General features: G+C 40.7%; 1 protein-coding gene across 3 annotated transcripts in view; it reads right to left on the reverse strand.

The window, feature by feature from the left end:
• Window positions 1–1081: 1081 nt before the first annotated feature.
• LOC128697832 (chondroitin sulfate N-acetylgalactosaminyltransferase 1) overlaps window positions 1082–18554 on the reverse strand; it is a 357581-nt gene continuing 340108 nt past the window's right edge. For all 3 annotated transcript variants that reach the window (XM_053789765.2, XM_053789768.2, XM_053789767.2), the window contains 5 exons: window positions 18208–18444; window positions 17778–17969; window positions 15676–15830; window positions 4402–4656; window positions 1082–1464 (listed from right to left, as the gene is read on the reverse strand). In XM_053789765.2, coding sequence (XP_053645740.1) covers window positions 1404–1464; window positions 4402–4656; window positions 15676–15830; window positions 17778–17969; window positions 18208–18444 — 900 coding nt within the window. In that variant the 3' untranslated portion in view covers window positions 1082–1403. The remainder of the gene's footprint in view (window positions 1465–4401; window positions 4657–15675; window positions 15831–17777; window positions 17970–18207; window positions 18445–18554) is intronic.

Below are 18554 nucleotides of genomic sequence, written 5' to 3' on the forward strand. Positions count from 1 at the left end.
ATTAACATGTTATCTTTGGAAGTTTTTTTTATATTTAAACCTTTTTTTCCTACAATACCTTTCAGTCTTTATTGGTTAGTTGCCTGTCCATCCAACATATAGAAAATGGGACTAATGCTGATGATCATAATACAGTGGAACCCCGACTTACGACTAACACCCAAGTGAACAGGAAAAAATGCCTGGAACTAGTGCTCAAAGGTTGGTTTGAGAGATTTAAGAATTCCAGTGGCATACAGTGTGATAAGGCCTGTTCTGGAAGAAAATGCCAAACAGGACCTACTTTACTCAGGAGGAAAAGGCACTCCCAGGACACAGTGTCTCATCACTCATCACTACATCTTCAATAAAGGTAAGTGTCATTTATTCTTCATTTAGTACACTAGTACATGCACAATATATATTGTGCATGTATCCACATGTATATTTCATGTGGTAAAAAATTTTTTTTTTCATAATTTTGGATGTTTTGAACGAATTTGATTTCCATTATTTCTTATGGGGAAAATTAATTAGACTTACGGTAATTTCGTCTTACGAGGTGCTCTCTGGAACGGATTAATATTGTAAGTTGGGGGTCCACTGTACTCAGTGTTTAATGCACTTTTGTGGGACTACAATAATTATAATCCAGTTAACACTACGTACAATATCCATGTAAATGAATCCTGAATGGATAAGTGATGAATTACTTGCATCCAAATTAGAAATAAGGTTCATAACAGTTTTCACTGGTACTGTATAAACAATCAAATTCTAGTTTGCATTATAACAAATAAGAGTACAGCAAAATTTGTTCTCAGGGCAATGCTTGCTTATTGTTTTGATGCTTCCAAAAATATGTTAACTATTAAAGTAGACTAAGATTGTATAATAAGTCTAACTAATGCAAATATTTTGACATCCTATCTTGAGAGAGTATTTTTACTTTAGCTGAATGGTAGAAAAAAAAAAAAAGAATGAGTTCCATTAATGCCAGAAATTAGGAATCACAGAAAATATGTGGTAATAAAACTTGTCATCTTTCGTTTTTCTTTTTGGGCCACCCTGCCTTGGTGGGATACGGCCGGTTTGTAAAAAAAAAAAAAAAAAAAAAGACTTGTCATCAACTGAAGTTGACAGTTGAATGATAGCATGTCTTCTTTGACCATGTGTTTTAAACTGCATGCTAAAACATCCAGTAAAGAAAAAGAAATCAACATTTATATCCTTAGGCTAACGGAATGACTAGTCAACGTGATAAAACTACAGGATTTAAGAGCATGTCTAATAAAGCACTTACATTATGAGCAGCTTAAAATTCTATATCCAGAGGGAGAACAGGGAGAGGGGTTGGGAGGAATTGTGCATGTATACACGATGGGGTTTATTTTGTCTAACTTTTCTGAAGTTTTGTGGGCAATTTATAGAGATGGTACAGTTTTGCGATATAAGTTTGAAGGCGTCTCTTCGCTGATACCAGTTCTGAAAGAAATGAGCTGGGAAGTTTATACTGTATATGATACCACTAAATACAAAAAAAAATGCATTAACTTTAAAATACAGTACCCTCACAAGAGGGCATCTCGCATGCTTATGAAGGACGTATATCCATGCTCATACTGACTATACCTTGAAGGGCAGAGGCATGCCTCCCCATATTCAAAGTTGATTATTTCCCATTCCCTGGGTGCTGTATGATTCCTATTGGTTTAGGACTCTTGATCCATGGAATTTGAGCTACCCTCTACTTTCTTGGATCAAACTTGTTTGCTGCATATTCCTAAGGTGTATGACTCCAATGGGCTTAACACTTTCCCACAAATATAATCACAGTTCTTTGCAAGTACTGTCATACACTATCAATCACTTATTGTTGCTGATATTAACAAACTACCTCCAACGAAAGAAAAAATTTAAGCCCCCACTACCAGTGGCAACTGACACTACTAAAACTTAATTATTTTCTTTGAAAACGTTTGTTTACCTTACCAACCAAGACTCACCGAACAAATATTGTAAGTATGGATCTCATTATTCAAATATTTAATATAAATATTTGATATTTAATATAAATATTTGATCCAGCATTTAAAACTGCTCATACCATTTTAGTATTCTCAATTTTAGTTTACCATCTCATAATATACTGGTATTTCATTTGGTAATATTACAGTAATATTTTTAAATGCAGTACTGTAATACAGAACCACTTTTTGCAAGTGCTGTATAATATCATAGGTGTACCAACTTAAGAGGATGTTCCTCACTTATGACAGCACTTTGGAACCAATTAATGACCTACAAAATACTGATCTGCATCTACAATCTTTGTGAATATTCAAACAAATTATTTTCAATTAACAGCCATTTCTCTGCTGCTATTTATTCACCAATTGCATTTTATTATTTGTTATTTTTTTTGCCATTTATATCTGATATTTTGTTTGTTTAATATTATTCATAGGTATTAGGTTCACATTTGATTGGTAAAGATTGGTCAAGAAGTATAGCTATATATGTGTGTGTCTCTCTTTTTGGGCAGAAGATTTTCATGGTCAGCGAGTGAAATAGCAACTATGCTTACACCACCACCCACCTCGGGTAAACAGCCTTCACCTCACCGTACGTCCAGGTACCTTATCCCCTCACCATAAGTGAGTGGCATGGGAAGGGGGCTGGAGTACAGCATGGGTATAGTGTGCTGGAAGTTGTCCATGTGTAGCATATGGTCAAAGGGTACACCACCACCTTCCTTCCCAACCTTCACCTCACCACAAGTCAAGGCACTTTATTCCCTCAACATAAGTGAGTAGTGTAGGAAGGCGGGAGTTGATGTGCAATAAAGAGGTGAAGTACAATATGTGCTATTTTTATTTTAGTTTAGCCAAAAGGCCAATGCTTTGTATTTTTTATATATATATTTTTACTAATTGTATTTGGGCTAGGCAGCAATTCCATTTATACCATCACCACCCTCCCTTTCTCCTAATTTGGTCATGCACTAACCTTCATCTCACTACATGTCCAGGCACCTGATACCCTTAGCATAACAGTAAGTGGCATTGGATGTGGCACGAGGTGGAGTACAGTATGGATGAGGCAGCATGAGTTGGAGTATAGTATGGGTGGAGCGGCATGAAGTGTACAGTATGGGTGGAGTGGCATGAGAGTACAGTATGGGTGGAGTGGCATGAGGAGTAGTACAGTATGGGGGGGGGTTTATATAGTACAACTGTAGGCAGTAGAATTCAGTGGGTGGTGTTGAGCATAGTACATTATGGGGATTGGTGTGGTGTTAGAGTATAGGGGAGGAAGTAGAGAAATGGAGTGAACTGTGGGAGTGTTGAAGCACAATGTAGAGGTGATGTTGTAGTGGAGTACAACAAAGGGGTTGAAGTAAGAGGGGGGAAGCAAATATGTTGGGGCAGATACAACAGATGAGAGACAGAGGAAAGGGGAGGGGGACAGAGGCAGGACCTTCCAAGTACAGTGGACCCCCGGTTAACGATATTTTTTCACTCCAGAAGTATGTTCAGGTGCCAGTACTGACCGAATTTGTTCCCATAAGGAATATTGTGAAGTAGATTAGTCCATTTCAGACCCCCAAACATAAACGTACAAACGTACTTACATAAATACACTTACATAATTGGTCGCATTCGGAGGTGATCGTTATGCGGGGGTCCACTGTACTGTACTGTCTTGTAATTCCATAAAACAACTGAGATTAGATGTAGAATACTGTAGCTCAGAAATGCATCTCTGATCACAACATGGTTTCAAGTTTCTAATAATCAACTTAATTTCCAGTTAATGCATTTGGACCTGTGCTGAATGTAACAATTTAGGATGTGCATAACATTTTATATGGTGTACCTAGTGTAATTTCCTAAAATTGTAAAAAATCATGAAATTAAGATAAGAATGTGATATTCGGTTATCCTGTTAACATTCGTGAGGTTTCCTAAGTTTATATAAGTCACTTATTCTATGTTGACTAATTTTCTTATGCAGAAATTGGCACCCACATAAATATGAAAGGCAAGATACTGGTCTAAGACTGAATTACAACAGTTAAATGAATACTAGTATAATGCAATATCTTATTACTAAACCAAGCTGTTGTTTGAACTATGTACCTAAATTTTATATCATTAGCTTGTGATTTTTGCCATTATCCACATTCTTAAAAGCAGATGTGCGTGTATAAATTAGTGAATTTTTATCTCCAAGTAACTGATAAACTTAAATTTTGAACTCATTTCAATAATTATTTAATGGAAGTCCCTGTTTCTAATTCCTCAGTTTAAAGAATACAGTACACTGTACTATCTTTGGGGCTTTTAAAATTCGTAGATACAGTATGCAACTACTCACTCCAGGTTACAGGTTTAACTGTTATATAAATCCCTGTCTTACATTTCAGCTTTAAGTTGCTGCTCTTCCAGTGTGTTGCTGCCTGTCAGTGCTTCAGCTCCAAGGGGATGCTTCCCCAGATCATCTTTAAAGGCAATGAGGCCAAGGTGAGCATGTGAGGCCTCATTAAGGGCGCGTGAGGTGATGCAGGCACGGTACTGGTCAGCAGATAGAGAGGTGGAGCATTCCTTAGGATGCCACAAGTGGAATATCCCAGGATCCGTAGAACGGATAACCGAAAGTCTAGACTTGACGTACCTGAAAAGGATAATTAACACTGTATATTACATGAAAGTTTAAATGCAAAGAAATAATATTTATACTCGTATTATATATTGTATTAACCCTTTCAGGGTCTGTCCCGTAGATCTATGTCATGAGCTCAGCTCGCTCTGATAAACTGAGTGGTACATTTGGGCCTAGATATGAGAGAATACATCTATGTGGTATGTGTGCACCACATAAAACAGATCCTGCAGCACACTGTGTATAATGAGAGAAAAAAAACTGAAATCATGATTTTTCGATTAAAACAGTGACTTTGCAGTGTTTTTTCGTATGTTTTTTATAGTTGTATTTGCGATTTCGTGGTCTCATTTGATAGAATGGAAGACATATTACAGAAATAGAGATGATTTTGATTGGGTTTAGCACTGGAAATGGCTTGAAACTGAGCTCAAAGTAGCAGAAATGTTAAATTTTTGCCGATATTCAAGAGTAAACAAATGACCTCACACATCTAATACACGCCAGCTGGTGGGTCTAATATGCATTCACAAATATGGTGATGATATTTATACAATTATTACAGTATTGCATAACAGTAAATCTTCTATTTTTTGTTGTGAATAAAAATTCATTATGTGAATAAAAAATCAAAATGGAATTTATTTGTAAAGCCTCAAAATGTAACTAATGAACAGAGGAAATGTTAGTTTAGTTCCAAGTATACCTACATTGTTTATTCTGGACCCTATTTTGAAATTGGAATATTTTGAACTTTGTGTTAAATTGGCCAAATTAACAATTTCCGATCACTTTAATTTGTAGTTGAAACAGTTGACTTGGCGATTTCTTGTGTTCAATCGATAGAATAGAAGTAATACTAGTGAAATAGCTAAGAATTTGGTTGACTGGAATAATGTAATTGGCCTAAAATGGGAGTCAAAGTCGGCAAAATCGCCGATTCGTAAATATCGCTGACACATCAAAATTCGCGAGAACATAATTTCGTCAATTTTCCATCAAATTTCGTACTTTTTATTTTATTACCTTCACAAAAAGATTCTCTACCATTTCATAAGAAAAAACAAAAAAAAAATTTTTTTTTAAATTCTTGGACACTGGGGCACCACTTCAGATTTGGGCCTTGGAACCTGAAGGGGTTAATACCTAAAAAATTTAGCTGTATATACAGTGGACCCCCACCGATCGGCGGCCGCAGCTTTTGTGAAATCCGACTTTCTGCAACTTTCTTTGCCAAAATTTAGCTTCACAGTTCGTGATTAGCCTTGTGATTTGGTGACCGTCTGGTACAGGTCCGCCGTCAGCATGCGCACCAAACCAGTCTCCCACACCATTCACACTTGGTGTGCCATTGTTTACCAGCGAGTGACTGTCACCCCACGGGTTCATACAATACATTTCATAATAATCCACTGTTTTGTGTGCTTGCAACTGCTAAATAAGCCACCACGGGCCCGAAGAAAGCTAGTGCCAGCCTTTTGGTAAAGAAGGAAAGAAACAATAGAATTCAAGAAAAAAACTTGTACCAAAGTGGAGGAGAAAGAGAGAGGGGAGAATGTGCCTTCTGCAGTGATTCAGTGATTCTACGATATGTACACCTCTTCAAGGGGGGCTCCTTGGCGCGGTGAAGAGGCTCTTGGTCTGAGGAATTAGCCCTGTCGGTCTTCTTCCTCAGACCGAACCTAATTACCCCCCATTCTCCCCTCCCCTATCCCATCCTCCCCTTTTTCCATTCCTCCTCCTCCTCCTCACCCCTCCCTTTTGCCCTTCCTCTTTTTGGCCTTTGGGATTTCTCCCACAGGCGCGCTAGTTCCTAGGTAGGGGAAAGGACACCGGGGTCCATCCCATTCCGTTGAGGTTCTTGGCGGTGGCGTAGTTTGCCGTGGAATCTGGATTGCCTGGGGATGTCTTGATCCCTCTCCGGTATCCCGGAGTAGCTTTGGGTGTCTTTCGGGCGACGGGTGTATCTCTGGAAGCCACCTTTCGGATTCCGGGGGTGGTGGCCGAAGGAGGTATGCTTTGTGGCGGATATCCGGCCGCTCTCTCTTTTGTCCACCGAGGTAGCTCGGCAGATGTGAGGTTGCTATCCCGGATTGCTGGTTTACTGGCATGAAGGATAGGGTATGGCACGGGTTCCATGCTGCATCTGCGCTACTAGCGGTGCTGAGGTCCTCTTCCGGCCATTTCATTCCTCCTGGGAACTATTCCTCCCCGCTCCCCCCTTTTTTTATTCTTTTTTTATTTTTATTTTCTTTTCTTCTTTCTTTTTTTTTTCTTAAAAACAAAAAGCAAAGGAGTAACCTAACCATGGCAGCCCTAGTCCATGAACCCACTACCCCCGGGCCCCTTCTTGATACCGCACCCCATTCTGACCCTGCCTTGTGTTTAGACCACTCTTCGGACACTCCCGATGCCCCTGTACCTCTTGCTGGTGCTGTTTCCTCACCCGCTTCAGGTACCGGGGCTTCGACTGACTCCTTCGATTTGTCTGAACTCCGCTCTCCTTTGACTATGCTTCCGGCTTCTCCCTCTACGGTACGGCAATTTTCGAATCGCCCGCCCATTTCACGCCGGACCAACTCCAGTTCTACTCCTAAACGCCAACGTCAATCTCCTGATGATGCTCCTTCGTTACCTTCCCATTCTACTCGGAAAAGACCAACACGTCAAGCACTCCCTCTCCACGCTCAGTTTCGGAACACACAATGGACTAAATTCTTTACTTTAAGACTGACTTCTTCTTCTGCCTACCTTTCTGACCATAGTATTGGCAAAGCGCTCCTGCGTCATGTTGGTAGAAATATTTCATTTCATGCTCTCAAGAGCAGTATGCGCATCGTCACTGTCCAGAATGCTACCCAAGCTCATGATCTTTCTCTCCTTTCGAATATCGATACTACTCCTATCACTATTGAAAAACATCTTTCTCTCAATTCTTGTAGTGGTACTGTCATTCTGCCCCATACCATAGTCCAACAGAATTTCCAGTCATGTGGCAATGACATTTTTGAACAGCTGGAACTCCAGGATCTCCCAATCCTCAAAGTAGACACTTATGTCCTTCCTGCCCGGGGGCGGAGACGTTACCCTTGCAATGCGGCTCGTTTAACTTTTGACAGCCGAGAACTCCCGTCCTCTGTACATGTCGCGGGACATCGGTTACAAGTTCGAAAGGTGATACCTACACAGCAACAATGTAGAAATTGCTGGCGTTTTGGTCACCCAGCGAAATATTGCAGATCTATGGCCGAATGCCCAGTCTGTGGTGCCGACAACCATTCTAATACATCTTGCAGTCAACCTCCATCTTGCCTTAATTGTAATGAAGCTCGCCCTTCGTACTCCCGCCGTTGCCAGGTCTACTTAAATGAACGTGAAATCCGTTGCCTCAAAGAGGCAGAAGGTCTCCCTTATGCTATGGCAGTTACTCATCTCCGCCTCCAAGGGAGACTACCCCGTGTTTCTTATTCTCGTGTTTCCAAACATCCCCCCACTTCTGGGGTCCCATCTTCTGCAGCCTCCTCTGTTGTTACCCCTCCCATAGCCACTACGGCATCTAATCCTTTTGCTGTCCTTGGCTCTGACGTCCCGACTACAACTCAGTCTGTTCTCACATCTTCGCGTCCTTCCTCACAAGCCCCAGTATCGACAAGACCTCGTACGACACCTACTACCAATCGCCCCTCTACTCAGAAGTCCAAAAAATCCACATTGCTCAAATCTTCTTTGCCCCTTCCTTCCCTTCTTCCACCTCCACACTTTACCTTTCCAGTCTCTGTACCTAGTTCTTCCCCTCTCTCTGGCTCTATTACAAGTGTGGAGATTTACCCTCCTCCTCGTACTATGCCTTCCACCCCCGTCCCCTCCCAAGTTTCTCCCTCTGCCACCTCCCAGGTTTCTGCCTCTTCTGTCCCCCCCCACACTTCATCTTCAGTCCCTTACACTCTTCCCTCCCCCTCTACTTTGATACAGTCCATTACTGTCCCAATCTTTACTCACCCTCCTCCTTCTATCTCCAATATGGTCTCCCATACATCTTTGAATTCAGAAACACTTGAAGCCATTTCAGAATATATTGCAGAGACTAAACCTTCAATGGACACTGATTCACTTCCTGTTCCTTCTCTTCCCTCTCCTCCATCTTCACAACCCCATTCTTCGCAACACTCCGTTCCTTCGCTACTTGAACGTCTTCCAATGCCACCACACGTTGACTTTTCTAACCCCTCTAGTCCGTAGGTGCCTTTACCTACAGATTCCTGGTATTTTCTTCATCGCCAATCATGGCCTATTTACAGTGGAATATCCGCGGCCTCAGGGGTAATCGGGGTGAGCTTCAGATGTTGCTTTCCAGGTTTTCCCCTGTTGGTGCTTGCTTACAAGAACCAAAATTACACTCGGCTGTTTTCCAACCTATCTCAGGCTATAATTTATTGTATTCTTCGGATCCTTTCTCAGATGGGACCTTTAATGAAAGTGCCCTTCTTCTACGCAATGATATTCCGTACTGTCAACTATTTGTCCATACCTCGCTGCATTACACTGCAGCCCGTATCCACTTCAATAAGTGGTTTACAATATGTTCTTTATATCTCTCTCCTTCTCGGGCATTTTCTATCCCAGACTTTGCCTTTCTTGTTTCATCCTTACCGCCACCACTTCTGTTACTTGGTGATTTTAATGCCCACCATTTCCTCTGGGGGGGGTCTCATTGTGACTCACGTGGCATCCAGTTCGAGGCTTTTCTTGCCTCTCACCCCCTCCATGTTTTAAATACGGGTATTCCCACCCATTTTGATCCTCGTACTCATACTCTCTCTTGCATCGATCTATCAGTCTGCTCTTCCTCCACTGCACTAGACTTCACCTGGTCTGTTCTACCAGACTTACATGACAGCGATCATTTTCTGATCATTCTTACTTCTCCTTCCTATTCACCACCTTTCCGTAGCCCTCGCTGGCAATTTGATCGGGCAAATTGGGATCTTTACTCACACCTCACTGCTTTTAGTGAGGTTCCTTCTTCATCCTCCATTGATGAGCTCCTACACATCTTCTCGACGTCAGTTTATACCGCAGCTTCTCATTCTATACCCCAAACCTCAGGCAGGCATTCTCAGAAGTGGGTGCCTTGGTGGTCTCCTGCTTGTGCTCGTGCAGTACGTTTGAAACGTGCTGCATGGGGCAGGTACCGGTACAATAGAACCGCTGAGAGACTTCTTGATTTTAAGCAGAAGCGTGTGATCGCTCGCCGTGTCATCCGTGAAGCTAAACGCACTTGTTGGCGAGACTATGTTTCCACCATCACCTCTGCTTCTTCTATGAGTGCAGTCTGGAAAAAAGTGAGGAAATTGAGTGGTAAATACTCTCCTGACCCGGCTCCTGTTCTACAGGTCGCTGGTGTTGATGTAGCAAACCCTCTCGACGTTGCCATTGAACTTGGCACACATCTGGTCCGTATTTCCCGAGGGCTCCATCTATGCCCCTCGTTTCTTTCCTCAAAGTCTGCCAGAGAGTTAGTACCCTTGGACTTTTCTTCTCTCAGAGAAGAACAGTATAATGTGCCTTTTACACTTCAAGAACTGGAGGCAATGCTCTCAGCTTGCCGATCATCGGCAGCTGGGCCTGACAACATTCATATTCGTATGTTACAACATTTACATCAGTCAGCCCTTGTAGTCCTCTTACACCTCTTCAATCTTATTTGGGCACAAGGAGTTCTTCCCCAGCTGTGGAAATCTGCCATTGTTCTCCCTTTCCGCAAACCGGGTACTACAGGATATGATGCCTCCCACTATCGCCCCATCGCTCTTACTAGTGCAGTTTGCAAAGTGATGGAACGTCTCGTAAATCGACGTTTAATGTGGTATTTAGAGACACACAACAGTCTCTCCGCTAGTCAATATGACTTTCGTAAGGGTCGTTCTACCATAGACCCCTTACTACGCTTGGATACGTATGTTCGTAATGCCTTTGCGAATAATCACTCAGTTATTGCCATATTTTTTGACCTTGAGAAGGCATATGACACAACTTGGAAGTACAGTGGACCCCCGGTTAACGATTTTAATCCGTGCAAGAGGGCTCATCGTTATGCGAAATAATCGTTATGCGAATGAATTTTCCCCATAAGAAATAATGGAAATAAAATTAATCCGTGCAAGACGCCCAAAAGTATGAAAAAAATTTTTTTTTACCACATGAAATGTTAATTTTAATACACACAAACTGAAAAAGGCATGCACAATTACATGACACTTACTTTTATTGAAGATCTGGTGATGATTGATGGGATGGGAGGAGGGGAGAGCATTATCTTCTTACTGTTTAGAAGGGGAATCCCCTTCCATTAGGACTTGAGGTAGCAAGTCCTTTTCTGGGGTTACTTCCCTTCTTCTTTTAATGCCACTAGGACCAGCTTGAGAGTCACTGGACCTCTGTTGCACAACAAATCTGTCCATAGAGCTCTGTACCTCCCGTTCCTTCAAGACTTTCCTAAAATGGGCCATAACATTGTCATTGAAATAGTCACAAGCACGGCTTGCAACAGCTGTGTCAGGGTGATTTTCATCTATAAAGGTTTGCAGTTCAACCCACTCTGCACACATTTCCTTAATCTTTGAAGTAGGCACAATGGATTCCACAACTGGCATAGGCTTCTCAGGGTTAGCCCCAAACCCTTCAAAATCTTTCTTAATTTCCATACTAATTCTCACCCTTTTTACCACAGGGTTGGCACTAGAAGCTTTCTTGGGGCCCATGGTCACTTATTTTCCAGAAACAGCACCGAAAATACTGTAATAATACGAAATATTCCGAGTGTATGCTTGGATGTTACCGCGGAGGCTGGCTGGTAAACAATGGGACGGAGCGGCACATGTGAGGCTGGCTGAGGGCACATTGGACGCGTCTCGGACGAAAATCGGTATGCGGGTTTTTAATCGGTATGCGCGGCAAAAATTTTGCGATAAAAGTAATCGTTATGCGGAAAAATCGCTATGCGATGCCATCGTTATGCGGGGGTCCACTGTATAATATTTTGGCCCAGGCCCATTCCTTAGGCCTCCGAGGCAATCTACCATCCTTCCTTAAGAACTTTTTAACTGACAGACATTTCCGTGTTCGAGTCAATAATGTTCTTTCCCCGGACTTCGTCCAAGCTGAAGGTGTCCCTCAGGGATGTGTTCTAAGCACAACACTTTTTCTCCTTGCTATAAATGATTTGGCCTCTGTTCTTCCACCCAATATTTGGTCATCACTCTATGTTGATGACTTCGCTATTGCTTGTGCAGGCGCTGACTGTCACCTTATTGCAGTTTCTCTCCAGCATGCAGTCGACCGTGTTTCCACTTGGGCCACCACGCATGGATTTAAATTTTCAAGTACCAAAACTCACCAAATTACTTTCACTAGACGCTCTGTTATCTCCGATCATCCTTTGTATCTCTATGGTTCCCGTATCCCCGAACGTGATACAGTCAGGTTTCTAGGCCTTCTCTTTGACCGTCGGTTATCCTGGAAACCTCACATTACCTCTCTGAAGGCAACTTGTTACAGCCGGCTAAACCTTCTTAAAACCCTTGCTCATCTTTCCTGGGGAGCTGATCGTTGAACTCTGCTTCGCCTACATTCAGCCCTCGTTTTATCGAAACTCGATTATGGTGACCAGATTTATTCCGCGGCCTCTCCTGCTACTCTCTCTAGCCTTAACTCTATCCATCACCAAGGATTACGTTTGTGCCTTGGTGCTTTTCGCTCTTCCCCTGTTGAGAGCCTCTATACAGAAGCAAATGTTCCATCCTTGTCTGATTGCCGTGATGCCCATTGCCTTCGTTACTATGTACGCTCTCACGATCTACACAATCCTTCCATTTATAGAATGGTCACCGATATTAGTAGACATTCTTTATTCGTTCGCCGCCCCTGTTTGCTCTGTCCCTTTTCTCTTCGCCTACATTCACTCTTGTCTTCCCTTCAGTTACCACCTTTATATGTTCATGTAGCATCTCACTTTTCCCTATCCCCCTGGGAAGTTCCAGCTGTTCGGGTCTGTTCTTTCTCACTCCCTTGCTCGAAAGCTCAACTGCCTACGGTGGCTTCCCGCTCTCTTTTTCTTGATCACTTCCATTCCCATTCTCATGCCACCGCTGTGTACACAGATGGCTCTGAGTCTTCAGACGGCGTCGGATTCGCAGCAGTGTTTCCGGACAGCGTCGTGCGGGGGCATTTACTATGTTCAACTAGCATTTTTACTGCTGAACTGTATGCCATTCTTGCAGCACTTATTCGTATCGCATCTATGCCTGTGTCATCATTTGTAGTAGTCTCAGACTCCCTTAGTGCTCTACAGGCTATACGAAAATTTGATACATCTCATCCCCTAGTTCTCCGTATCCAACTTTGGCTACGCCGTATCTCTACCAAACGTAAAGATATTGTTTTTTGTTGGGTCCCTGGTCATGTCGACGTACAGGGCAATGAACAGGCAGACACTACTGCGCGGTCAGCAGTACATGACCTACCAATTTCCTATCGAGGTGTTCCATTTCTGGACTATTTTGCTGCAATAGCTACCCACCTTCGCACCCGTTGGCAACAACATTGGTCAACTCTGCTCGGTAACAAACTTCATTCTATTAAACCGAGCATAGGTTACTGGCCGTCTTCTTGTCATCAGTGCCGAGGTTGGGAGACCACTCTCTCCCGCCTTCGCATTGGCCACACTCGTCTTACTCATGGGTATCTCATGGAGAGGCACCCTGTTCCTCTCTGTGAGCAGTGTCAAGTTCCAGTATCGATTAGCCACATTCTGTTAGACTGCCCTCTCTATCAACGAGCACGCGGAATTTACCTCCGTCGTCGTCTTCGTTCTACTACTCTCTCTTTACCTTCCCTTCTTGCTGATGGACCCTCCTTTAATCCTGACTCTCTCATTGACTTCTTGACAACGACTGATTTACTCCACAAACTCTGATGATACTTTTCGCACTCCCCTCAGCCCTTTCTAGTTCAGTCTCTTGCTGCCCTTTACCCTTTCACCATCCACTACCCCGCTGTTATCCGTAACCTATTACTCATCCATCTCCCTTTTGCCACCTGATGCCCTCGCTTCCTTCCTGCCCTGCAGCGCTGTATAGTCCTTGTGGCTTAGCGCTTCTTTTTGATTATAATAATAATAATAATCCTATATCAAACTAATTAAACTAACATCTCCAAGGTAAGTGTCAAGATAAAAGTGTAAGTATAAATATAAAAGGACCCATATGAAAATAACTCACTCTGACTTTTTTGGGTTATCCTAGGTACTTTACACATATGCTGCTATGTATGATAATCTATGTATGTAACTATTTGTGTTTACCTGAATAAACTTATTTATAAATTAAAATGCAAGTATTTCTTATTTATAAATTAAAATGTAAATATTTCTTATTTATAAACTATGTACATTAAGTGTGACTAGTGGTGGTGGGGTCTGCTGGTGCCTCACCACCACTATGTACAGCTTCTCTCAGTGACCCTTATAAACCCAACAACACTTAAGCAATTTACTCCTCACATACATTATGACATACATGTATTTTATTCATTCTAGAGTATATATTGTGTTTCTATGGTATTAATATTGTTTATGTCATATTAGATGAACTGTGATAGATAAATAAGCCATAGAGATGAAATTAGCGTCATGTTGAAGCATAATAAACTCGCCTCCCTCTCGCCTTCTACGTGTCTTCCATACACCACCAAGAGTCAATAAAGGCAAGTGTGATGTTAAATGTTCATTTATCCATTTTATTAGTGCTTTATATTTATTTGTCATTGTTTTCTGTACGTAAATCTATATTTAATCTTTAAAAAAAATATTTTTTAACACTTTTGAACGTCTGGAATGAATTTATTGGATTTCCATTATTTCTTATGGGGCAAATGGATTCGCCAATCGTGAATTTCACCATTTGGCAGGCTCTCTGGAATGGATTAAACACGAAACTCGGGGGTCCACTGTACTGTACAGTGGTACCCCGAGTTTCGAACTGCTCCCAACTCGACCAATTATGTAAGTTTATTATTATAAGTGTATTTTTGTGGGTCTGAAACGGACTACCCCTCAAGTAAGATTCCTTGATGCTGGTGAGGGGCTCCTGATCTAGGGAATTGGATCTATTCTCCAGTTCCCTGAATTAAACCTGAATACCTTCCACATCCCCCCCAGGTGCTGTATAATCCTATGTGTTAAGCGCTTCCCCCTTGATTATTATAATTATGAAACGGACTAATCTAATTTACATTATTCCTTATGGGAACAAATTCCTTCGGTAGCGGCACTCGAACAGCCTTCTGGAATGAAGAAAGTTCAAAACTTGGGGTACCAACATCTTAGAAAGACAGAGGAATGTAAGAAAAATGAAAACCTTAAATAAATGCATGAAGGAAAGCTATTTTCAATATTTAAGAAAAGAGAAAGATATATGAATCATCCCATCAGGAATAAGGAGCCTATCAAGGTCCTGCTAGTCAAGGTCAAGGCTGTATTCACATGGTTTACCTGGAGAGGGTTTCGGGGGTCAACGCCCCCGTGGCTCGGTCTGAGACCAGATCACTTTTATTCTGCAAATACAAGGAACTTGTGTTGATGTGAAAGAAAATGCAAACAGGCAAGGCATGTGGATGCCATTAAGATGATTTTAATTTCTGTAATGTTTTCTTGTGAATATAACAAACTAAATACATAGTTTGTTATACATATACTGCACTTTAAACAAGTTAGTACTCTAGGACACAAATAATGAAAAGATATTTGAAGGCAACAAGTTCAGTGGTTTTTAGTGAATATGTAAATGAAGGGTCATTAATTTTGTAACATATAAAACAATAGATTTAATTGTGGCTTTTGGTATACACTATCTGCAAATGGTGAAGCAGCAACAGTTGCCTTAAATATGGTGGCTCACTACAAAGGAAAAAAATATAATTGTCAAAGAAAATATTCTCAGAGAATGCTTAGGTAGCAAGCCTGAGAAAACTTACTTGCGATAGAGTAAGACATCTTCACCACCCCAACCAATAATATCCTCATCAAAGCCTTGAACACTCAAAAAATCTGATCTATATTGGCATGTCATCCCATAGCCAAAGTCACGCCAAAACCCAGTGTCTCTAGAGATCACCAGCTGGTCCAGTTCCTGCAAGTAAAAATCTTTCAGTAAGCATTTCCATATATATCTCAATTTTTTCTTTTAGGTGTTGTGCATCATTTCAAGAATTCTAACTCTATGACCCTTGTGGGTTTAGCATTTAGTTATGATTGTAATAATAATAAATTTTTTTAATATACTGCAAGCAAAATTCTGCAAAGAATGACCTGATCCTTCTCAGTGTCATAAAGCAGTGTTGATCACTGATAAATGTAACACAGTATAGCAAATTATCTCTAATCTACACAGATACACACTTGCATTTCAGACACTGACATTGCCCCTCTTCTTTATGCATATAGTGTATTTGTAATATAGTGTATTTGTAATGCAAGAGCACAAAAAAAACTTAAAAGAGAAGAGCAAGGTACAAGTATGGTAGTTTATACAAGCTAAGGCAAACATCTTGTGTGTTAACTCTTATAGATTTATAGGATGGTGGTTGTTGCAACCCCTGAATGGGTTACAATGATTATTATGTATATATGTAATGTATATTACCTTTTCATATAATTTTATATTGCTTATATTTGCGATAATAGCTAAATCGTAAATGTATGACTTTATATTATTATTTGACTGTTATATTCTTATTTGACTTATGTTGTTAGGATGTATATAAAATGTGCTCAGTTAGTCTTGATTGTCAAACTACTGTAATTATCGCTTGTCGCTCGTTATACTGCCGGCTTCTGAGCTGCAGTTGTCCACGTAGCTATCACGTGATCGAGGGGGGGGTGTCCTCACCTCTCGTGAAGTTTTCAGTCTGCTGTAGACTCGCTTGCTGGTTGGACAGATTATCTGTCTCATTATTCTTGTTAGTTCTGTAGAACTTTGTTCACAGAACATTGTAAAGACTTAGTGATTTTCGACGTTGTACTGAGGTTGTGTGTCACTTAGACACTCTGAACATCTCAGGTCCTTAGCTATAGCTTCTGACCTAATTTTGTACTGGTTCCTGTGTATTGTCACAGTCACAGTTTTTCCTATGCTGAACCTAGATTCAGTATTATGGGAGTTTTGTAACTTTTGTGGAGGATCTGCAGATGGTCCCTACTTAGTGTCGTTATATTATCTCCTTGTTCCTGATTCTGTGTCGCAGTCGCTTGATATTGCATTGCTATTGGGCTTAGCATTCTTTGTTGTTCAAGCAGACTGTTCGGGTTGCCAGTCGGTCAAGAAGTTAGTTTATTTGAGGACTTTGTCAGTCACTTGTTTAAGTCTTATTCGAGTCTTGAGACATAGCTAACTACTTAAGAGCACTTACACGCATACACATACTTGTACATATTTGTAATATCTTATTAAATGTTAATGTACCTGACGGTACTTAAGAATTATAAATGTGATATGTGCTTTCAGCACAATAATATTGAACTCGAGAGATTGATTTTATTTTGATTGCTGTGATTTAATTTAATTTGATAATATACCTCTAGACAACTTATTGCTTAATAAATTTATTAAATTTTAATTTCTCTAGTTAGTAGCCTACCAGTTGTAATCCTAAAGCACTATTGAACCATACTGAATTTAATGGATAATTGGACAAGGATACTGACTACTTGTTACGAAAACCCAGTAACAGGCTGGATGCTAGAAGGGCAGTCCTTTCTAGTATTCACTGGAGATCTCTAAACTTTTAGAATCGCGTTTTTTGTAACAGTGGTGTAACCTGAGATAGATGGAAACAATGCTAGTAACATGCTGTACAAAAGTGTAATAAACACTGGTCAATGACATGAATTTCCACAAGGAAAACAAGAATGTAGTATATTTTTGCCAACCACTGATATGATGAAGAGGGTAACATTGGAAAGAAAATATACATTACTATCTTTTATTTTCCATTTTAGTTCCTCTCTATAGGTTAATTTCAAACAAATGAAACAATACAACTTGGGGTTTGCTATAGGAATAGCAGATAAAACATACCTGAGGTACAGGTTTGCCTTGGAGAGGATAAACCATCTGAGGATTATACAGGGAAAATACGACTGGGTAGTAGACAGAATGACCTGGAAAAGCATTGAGACGGCATCGTTCCAAGAAACGAGTGCTGAAGACAATGTCAACATCACACATGAACAGCAGTACATCACCCTTGGACCAATGGGTGGCACCGACCTGAGAAAATATAATTACACTATTGCTTTTGAGTCAGTATCTGAGAAATCATTTTTAAGTACAGTATCAAACATTCCTTTTGTCTTAATATACAAAAGTACTGTGCTAGAAAATTGAATTTCAACTTATTATGTAAATATAATAATAAAAAATTAGATATCATTACTCAGTAATATTGTTTCACCCCCAAAATTATTGGAATATAAAAGAAAGTGAACGTGTACTGCACAATGTTTACCTGGAGTGCTTTTCCTCTAGAAAAAGTTTCATTTAGAGTGAGCAATTTGATGTGTCTAAACTTGGCCTCCTTGGATGCATTAGTAATAATATTTCTTACTTGTTGCAAGCCTTCGTGGCCAAAATAAACAACTGTTAGGAAAATTCGGCGATCGTGGCGAAGAATGATGGTAACAAGTTTATCCATAAATCCTCTAAATGTATCTATTCTTCCTGAGAGTGGCAGGATGATGTTGATCTGTTGATGGATCAATATGGTGAAAAAGTACACTGCACAATTTACTGCACAATTACATTTTGAAGAAATTTGCTCATTAAATACTTATACCAACAGCTATATAAAAACCT

The sequence above is a fragment of the Cherax quadricarinatus genome, chromosome 68 (assembly GCF_038502225.1).
Source record: "Cherax quadricarinatus isolate ZL_2023a chromosome 68, ASM3850222v1, whole genome shotgun sequence".
Lineage (NCBI taxonomy): Eukaryota > Metazoa > Arthropoda > Malacostraca > Decapoda > Parastacidae > Cherax > Cherax quadricarinatus.